This window comes from Garra rufa, chromosome 9 (assembly GCF_049309525.1).
Source record: "Garra rufa chromosome 9, GarRuf1.0, whole genome shotgun sequence".
NCBI classification, from domain to species: domain Eukaryota; kingdom Metazoa; phylum Chordata; class Actinopteri; order Cypriniformes; family Cyprinidae; genus Garra; species Garra rufa.
The window spans coordinates 26,006,361-26,014,874 of NC_133369.1; the positions used below are offsets into that span (position 1 = coordinate 26,006,361).

The window sequence follows — 8,514 nt, forward strand, 5'->3', positions numbered from 1 at the left end:
ATATATATATATATATATATATGCTACAATAAAGGCCTTAGATTTGAATTTGCATTTATGTCTTTTCTACTCACTCTTTCTGTCTTTTTGGCTCAGGTGGTCCTGTTCCTGTCGTTGGTGTAACAGTCACTATGGATGATCAGGGACTGAATGGGACCAACCGTGTGGTTCTGGATGGAGTTTTATCCCAGTCTGAATGTGATCGCGTGATGCAGCTTGCTACCGTGAGTTTTTCAACAATCATCCAAAAATCTGCCATTTGAATTACTGTTGCAGTCCCTGCAATGGCGGGCCAGCCTACTAACAGAGAGCAGCTGAAAGAATCTCAAATCACATGTTCATGTGTTGATGATAGGTTGCTGCATCAGTGGGTGATGGTTACCGGGGGCGACGCTCTCCTCACACGCCGCATGAGAAATTTGAGGGTTTGACTGTTCTCAGAGCACTTAAGGTAAAATATTACTCATTCATGACACATACTAGAATGATTCATAAATTATAGACATTTTCACCACATACACCCTGGAAAATATACTAGAAAATATCTGTTTTCCAGTTGGCTCAGGATGGGCTGGTTAACCAATCAGATGCCAGGCTGTTACATGAGATCGGGGAGACTGTAAAAGCTCTGATGGACTCGTACTTCAGAAGTCACTCTATTCTCTATTTTGCTTACACACACTTGGTGTGCCGCTCCGCCATCCCAGGTACAAATATCTATAGTGCTCGAACAGGAACAGCCTTTAACGCATAAACACACATTTTTAACATGGTTAACGTTTTCCTTGGTGCATATTTGACTTCATGTGTATGAAGGACATCAGGAAGGGCGATTGGATCTTTCTCACCCAGTTCATGTGGATAACTGCATCCTGGAGCCTGAAACCAGGCAGTGCTGGAGAGAACCTCCTGCTTTCACTCATCGAGATCTCAGGTGCCTTCATTTGCAAATTATCAGTGTTTCACTAAATTCAGAAAATTCAAGATTCATATGAAGAAAGACAGGGATTCAGAATAGGATTTCAAGTTTCTTACACAAAAATTGTAAACATTTCACATTAATTAATGATTGGCTACAATTACTGCTTGGAAATGTTCAGTATACAGTTGAGGTCAAATTTTACATACCCCTTTCAGAATCTGCAAAATGTAAATTATTTTACCAAAATAAGAGGGATCATTCAAAATGCATGTTATTGTTTATTTAGTACTGACCAGAATAAGATTCACATAAAAGATGTTTACATATAGTCCACAAGAGAAAATAATAGCTGAATTTATTACAAAAAATGGCCCTGTTCAAAAGTTTACATCCCCTTGATTCTTAATACTGTGTTGTTTATGATCCACAGCTGTGTTTTTTCGTTTAGTGATAGTTGTCCCGAGAAATCCTTCAGGTCCCACAAATTTTTTGTTTTTTCATTATTTCTGTGTATTTGAACCCGTATGATTTTGAGATCTATCTTTTCACACTGAGGAAAACCGAAGGACTCACATCATGCTGTGATATTATATTTTTCCATTTAGTACTGCCCTTCAGAGGCTACAAAAGTAGTTACATGATTTCCCATAAGACAAAATAAGCTAAATTTACCCTGATCTTCAAATTGAAAAAGTTTTCACCCCAGGGCTCTCAATGCATGTTTTTTTCCTTCTGGATCATCAGTGAGCGTTTTAACCTTCTGTAATAGTAGCATATGAGTCCCTCAGTTCTCCTTGGATCACAAAATCATACAGTCATTGTTGGAAAGGGTTCAAATACACAAAAATGGTGGAAAACCAAAGAATTTGTGGGACCTAAAGGATTTTTCTGAAGAACAGCAGGCAGTTCAACTGTTCAGGACAAACAAAGGACTCATGAACAACTATCACTAAACCAAAAAACAGCTGTGGATCATTCAGGTAACAACACAGTATTAAGAATCAAGGGGGTGTAAACTTTTGAACAGGGTCATTTTATAAATGTAACTATTATTTTCTCTTGTAGACTATATATAAACATTGTTTATGTGGAATATCTTATTCAGGTCAGAACTAAATAAACAATAACATGCATTTTGCATGATTCCTCTTATTTGGTCAAATAATGAACATCTTGCAGATTTTGAAAGAGGGATGTAAACTTTTGACCTCAACTGTAAATTGTGTACAAACACTGCTTTTAATAAAATTCCCTTACTGTCAACATTCTAATGGGAATAATTGTGCAACATTGATTTTATTAGGTGCTGATTTTTGTGAATCCAGCATATTCAAAAGCGAGCTTCATTTGAATAGAATGGAGACATGTTATTCTATAAAATAATAAAAATGACTGACATTAATGTCACTTTTCTGTTATGCACTCACTGTGTTGTTGTTTATCTTGTTGCTTTTGCAGTGCAGTTCTTTACCTGAATGATGATTTTGAAGGAGGTGATTTCTTTTTCGCTGATCGAGACGCCAAAACAGTCACTGTAAGATTCATTTGCCAGTACTCACAAATTTTTTTCTCATATTCAGATCCATTTTTATAAGTTTTACATAAGATATCTCTAATACGACATATAAGAATGTGTAATATTCTAGATGAGTAAAGTTTGTGAACAAACTTTGTATTTAGCTTAAGAAAGTCTGAAACAGTTGTAAAAGCTTGACATTTAAAAGTTTAGATAGATTCGATAGATACTGACAGCATGTTGAAAGTAGCTGGTTTAAGCTTGTTTGGTCTTTTAGCAGGTTTCTCTATTTTACCAGCTAAGGACAGCCAAAAAGTGGCCAAAACCACATTAAAACCATCCTGGAAGACAACATTCTGTTGGATGTTGTTAAGCTTTGATATACCAATAGACAGTTTAAATACACCATAAGTTTCACTGTTCAAAAGTTTTCACCCCCTCAGTGAAAGTCAATAGGATTTTAGGTGGTTTTGGTTTATGAAAACCATAAGGTTTATCAGTTAGAAAAGATGTGGCACACCAAGTCAAACTAGTCTGAAGGTATGACCTGATTTTGGTGGTTGTAGCTTTAAAACTCTAGGAGGAGATAGTGTTTACGTTTTGGTTTAAAAGAAGAAGCTAAGATAATCGATCAGTTAAGTTGCATTTCTCAGGCCAATTTTTTGTATGCACAGAATTGTTCATTTTTTATTTTGTCTAATACACAACATATGCGTTGACATATTAATTTGTTCTTAACCATATTCCATATAAACATATAATGAATTTGGAGTATTCAAAGTGAGTAACTGTGTGCTCGAGGTTGGTCATTTGTGCACAACCTTTATCCCTTTATTTATATTTAAAATTTAAAATATCTATGTATAAAATGTCATCTAAAGTTAGAGTGAATTTTAGTACAAAAGTTATTGTGGAACTATGATTTTCTATACTCAGATTTCACATTTAAATTAGTGCGTATGCATGATTAGTGAATGAGATCCAGTCTCTCAGTGTTTTTTTTTTCTCTCCCAGGCAAGGGTTAAGCCAAAATGCGGGCGACTGGTTGGATTTACCTCAGGACCTGTCAATCCCCATGGAGTTACTGCAGTAACAGCGGGTCGACGATGTGCACTGGCGCTCTGGTTCACCACTAAAAAGCACCACAGAGATATGGTGAGAAACTCTTATGGAAACTTTCCAGAGGAAAAGTGTATGCATGTACACTAAATCATATGTTTAACTTCATCTTAGGAACGTGAGGAAGCTGAAGAATTATGGGCCGTGGATGGAAAGAGTGTAGTAAAAGAGGAAAAGGGTGATAGCGAGAAAACAGCTCGCAGCGGAAGAAGCCAAGGCAACAAGAGGAGCAAAGAAAGAGAAAGAGTGACGGGCAGGCGGGATGAGCTGTGAGACTGACAGATGAATGAGCCAATCAATGGACATCAATTGCTTTTTCTTAATGAACACTAGATTATATTTATCCCAAACTGTTTTACATGGTTATGTCTCTGGAAGTGTGAGAGTGTGTGCATGTGTGTGTGCCTTTGTTTCAGTATGTCTCATGTTTTGATGGTGGTTAAATATTATTTTTGAAATCAAAGAATAAAGAAGCGGCGAATGGATTAATTATGTAGAATTTATTATTATTCCTTTTAATTCATATAATTTTTCATCAAAAAAAAAAAGAAAATTTGCTGACATTTTTCTCACCCCCGGGTCATCAAAGATGAAGATGAGTTTTTTCATTGGAACAGATATGAGAAATTCTAGCATTGCATCACTTGCTCACCAGTGGATCCTCTGCAGTGAATGGGTGCCGTCAGAATGAGAGTTCAAACTGCTGATGTAAATGTCACAAAAGACACAAATTTCAGTTAAAATATCAGACTTCTATCCAGAATATTGCTATCTCTAGTGATAGTTTTGTCTGAATCAGGAGAGAAATATGCAATGGTTCAGGATCCATTGATGTAATGCTAAATTCTTCCAAATCTGGTGCATTAAAGTAAGAAACTCATCTACATCTTACTCATCTAAAGGTGTGTTCACAAAGGTGTGTAGTTCGGTTTGAGTGGTTCATTTGGTCCGGACCAAAAAGGAAAATTATACATTTGGCCCTGGTCCACTTAGCATTCACACTGGCATTTTTGACAGCGAACCTAAAAATACTGAATCTTAAGGCATAGTGATACGTTTACAACCTGATTGGTCAGGTTGAATGATGTATATTTCGTGACGGAAATCACCAAACACACTAAACAAAAAGTGAAAAGGTGCATTCGGCTTGAAGCAGCGCTGTGGGTGTATGACATCAAAGCACCCATTCACTAATTTGTATGATTGCCGCTTTAAGTCGAATACACGCAATGCCATCTGCTGGACTAAGTGCGCTCATTGTTGCATGCATATGATTTTATTTTCACAACCTGCAAACTCACGAAGAGCTCATAAAAGCACTTCCTCGTTGCTCCACTTTTCCCCTCTGCTCATTTTGTTTATGATACACCACTCATTCCCTTTCGTGAAATCATGTCACATGCCGCATCTTTTATTACTTCTTGTTTTTGGTTTGTTTAGAAGAATTTGGTCCATGTTGCGTTCATATTTCCATACGAACCGCACCAGAGTTTGTCTGGAAGTGGATCAAGACCAATATTTTTAACAAATTCAGTCTGCTTGTTTGGTGCACACCAGGGTTTGGATGGCAGCGTTCACACTTACTCAAATAAACCGCAATAAAAAACCAATTGCACCAGAGTTCGTTTTAATCAAACCAAACATGACAAGTGTGAACACACCCTACATTTTTTGGGTGAACTATTCCTTTAAATGACATACACTCACATAAGATCAGCAACCTTAAAGGTCCACTGAAGTGCTTTGAAACACACAGCGTTATTCTATGTGTTGACGTAATTTCACCTGAAACAGAAAGAAAGGGCAGAACATATCCAGCAGTCCCGCCCCCCTTATATCACAGCTTGGGCCAGAGCCGTTAAACTCGGTAAAGCCGCATTTGACAGTGTATGGCAGCCACAAACTCATCCATATTGTGATAAAATATATCATTCTGTATATAGTCTGATATATTTTGCGCATGTGATCTGCTCCGTGCTATTGTATCTCTGGTCCAGAGACTGTGTGCGCAGCGGTGGTTCCTGTGACACAGCGAGAAACCAGACTTCTTTTGCCCCAATGGAAAGCATTCAGTATTGAATCGTTCCCTATCCCCTATATAGTGCACTATCTGCCACTCACCATTCAGAAAATACAAATTCTGCAAACATGTGACTAGTTTCAGACAGAGCTGCATCGTCTATTTTTAGTGTAGGGGGAATTTGATTGGACAGAAAGTTTGATGAGAAGCTGAAGTTCAGGGTGATCTCATCAAAATCATTGAACCATAATGGCGGAAGTGAGAGACTAAGTTGATTTTGATTTCATAGGGACTTTAAATGCTGATTTATTTTGCATGGCATCAGTCACCTCATGTTTTTTGTTTTTTTCATGATACCGCATCCATACCTCTAGGTGTCGATATATAAATCCAAGACTACTGTCGAAGCAATCAACGTGCATCTTTAACTTCTCATTAACTTATTGTTTCTCAGAATCAAAACCGAGACAAAAAAGACAGAAGGTACAAGTGTTTAATACATCTAGACAACAGAGAGGGAGGAGGGGAGGTGTTGACGCCCCCTGCGGTACATTAGCACTGATAGAACGAGTGAGAGAGAGAGAAAAAAAAAGAAGGCGGCGGGAGAGAGATGGAGAGCGAGATTACAGATAATCCCTCATAAATGAGTGCATTTGTTTATGAAGCTTACAAATCTCCCATTTAGAGTATGGAATAATAATCCAGGCAAGAAATCATGTAATCATTCATACCCCGACTCCCCATCTCCATGCGACACCCCTTACCATTAAACTCAAAGCCTAATATCACTAACCCTCCTCTAATGCATAAAAAAACAGATTCTTGCTTTACTTACACTGGTTATTGATCTTCTATATTTGAGTTAATCTACATTGCGGTGTAAAATAAGAGGATAGAATAGTTAATGGTTCATAAGGTGTTAATATCATCCTATGCGTCTGATACTCAGCAGCCCTGGAAAACAGTTAAGTGTTTAAGAGCGTAGCAGATGTATGGATGTTCCTCTTAGGTAAATGACTAAGACCCTTCTGACCTGTTTCTATCGATGTTTGGTTATCACCGAGATGTGTTCGTGACTAATCTCTTTCGCCCTCATGGTAACATATAACATTACACAACATGTTGGTGTTGTGCGCAGGCTTTGAAGAGTGTGGATATTAATAGTGATAATGTAGCAGGCGATGGTCTGTTCTCATACATTCTAGCATGGCTAAAATTTAGAGTGAGACATTTGTTTAATCAGGATTTCTCAATGTAATCACACAGTGTGTCCATTTTTAACCAAATGAGTCCTCTAGGTCTAGGACACTTTCTTTAGGAAACTTTAGACACACCAAGAATCACTCTGATTCTATTTAAGCCAATGAACAATGGCTATTTGATTTAAATGTACATGAAACGCCTGATTTTATGGAATAAGAAAGTTTAGTATGAGACTGTACATTGTGAAATTCCAACTTAATTTCTATCTACATTCCAGTGATCATTGTTTATGTAAATATCACATTATTTTTTATAACAGTTACAAAATCAGTGTGTACACAAAGTTGCGACCGACTTTGTGATGTACTTCTGATTGAAACAGAATATTGAATGGGAAAAATATTCAATATCCGAGCATGAGTTGACCATTGATGTCACATTGACTATTTTAACAATGCCCTTACTACCTTTTTGGACCTTGAACATGTCAGTTGCTTTGCTGTCTATGCAGGGTCAGAAAGCTCTCGGATTTCATCCAAAAATATCATAAGTTTTTGTTTTAAAAATGAATGAAGGTCTTACAGGTTTGGAACAACACGAAGGTGAGTAATTAATGACAGAATTTTAAGTTTTGTGTGAACTATCCTTATAAGGATATGTTGCCCCATCTCATTGTCATTAGGAAAAACCATCCCAGGAACAGGAATTTTGGGCAAAATATTATGAAGACAAACAAACTGTTTTATGGATTAACTCAGTCTGAGTAATGTGTGCTAACAAAGTAAATAAGACACAAATTAAAAAAAAAAAAAAAAGCAACAAAAAAACAAGATTAACAGAGAAACTTGTATTTTAAACAAAATATTACTAAATACTTTTCATTATTTTCCCCACCAATGAAAATATTTCCCAACAATGCCACAGAAAATAAACAGCTTCTCCAAACAATACACTGTAGTGGTATTTTGTTCCTGAACAAACAAAACGTTTTGAACAAAATGGTTGAATGAATGATTCAGTGACCCATTCTTGAAGGTGTTGCCACCTACAGAAGTAACAATGTAAGTCATTTGTCACTGAAAAATCACTAAAAACACAATCTGACAGTCTGAAACAATCACAGACAGGCAAAACGAAAAAAGTGATATCAGACCTGTGTCCAAAATGGTGTATTTACATGCAGTATATAAAATGTGAAAAGCACTTCATATTAATAGTATGTCAGAATTCTTAGTATTTATGCAACAGTATGTGAATAAAGGCCTCCTTCACTTCTTCACACACATATTTAAAATGTAGTAATCATTTAACTCTAGCTTGGCGCTAACTGTACACCGAAGACATTCCTGGCGGATAACGTGTTGCACATGCGCCGGTGAGAAGTGACGACAGTGAAAGTCCAAAAGAGAGAGCAAAAAATAAAAAAAAATAAAAAAACAACGGTTACAAATTATAAGTCCAAAAGGAGGATTTCGATAAAAGCCAAGTAAGGAAACTTTGCTTCCTTTACTCTTGTAAACAAACGCTGGTTTTCGCGAGCGGCGTATACATATGTCCTGCATCATCCACCTGGAATGGCTTTTACACGTCTGATAGTTAGCGCAAGCTAGAGAAAACAGATTATTATGTTTTAAAAATGGATATTTTTCTTACAAAAACTCATCGATTCACTACAGGAGGCCTTTATTCGCCCCCCGAAGCTGTGTGGAGCACTGTTTATTATGATTGATGCAC

General features: G+C 37.0%; 1 protein-coding gene across 1 annotated transcript in view; it reads left to right on the plus strand.

The window, feature by feature from the left end:
- Nucleotides 1-4,046, plus strand: part of p3h3 (prolyl 3-hydroxylase 3) — a 10,898-nt gene extending 6,852 nt beyond the window's left edge. Inside the window, exons 10-16 of the mRNA XM_073847436.1 lie at nucleotides 97-224; nucleotides 356-451; nucleotides 557-707; nucleotides 817-934; nucleotides 2,381-2,456; nucleotides 3,453-3,593; nucleotides 3,672-4,046. Of these exons, the coding sequence (XP_073703537.1) occupies nucleotides 97-224; nucleotides 356-451; nucleotides 557-707; nucleotides 817-934; nucleotides 2,381-2,456; nucleotides 3,453-3,593; nucleotides 3,672-3,830 (869 nt within the window). The 3' untranslated portion in view covers nucleotides 3,831-4,046. The remainder of the gene's footprint in view (nucleotides 1-96; nucleotides 225-355; nucleotides 452-556; nucleotides 708-816; nucleotides 935-2,380; nucleotides 2,457-3,452; nucleotides 3,594-3,671) is intronic.
- Nucleotides 4,047-8,514: the final 4,468 nt, after the last annotated feature.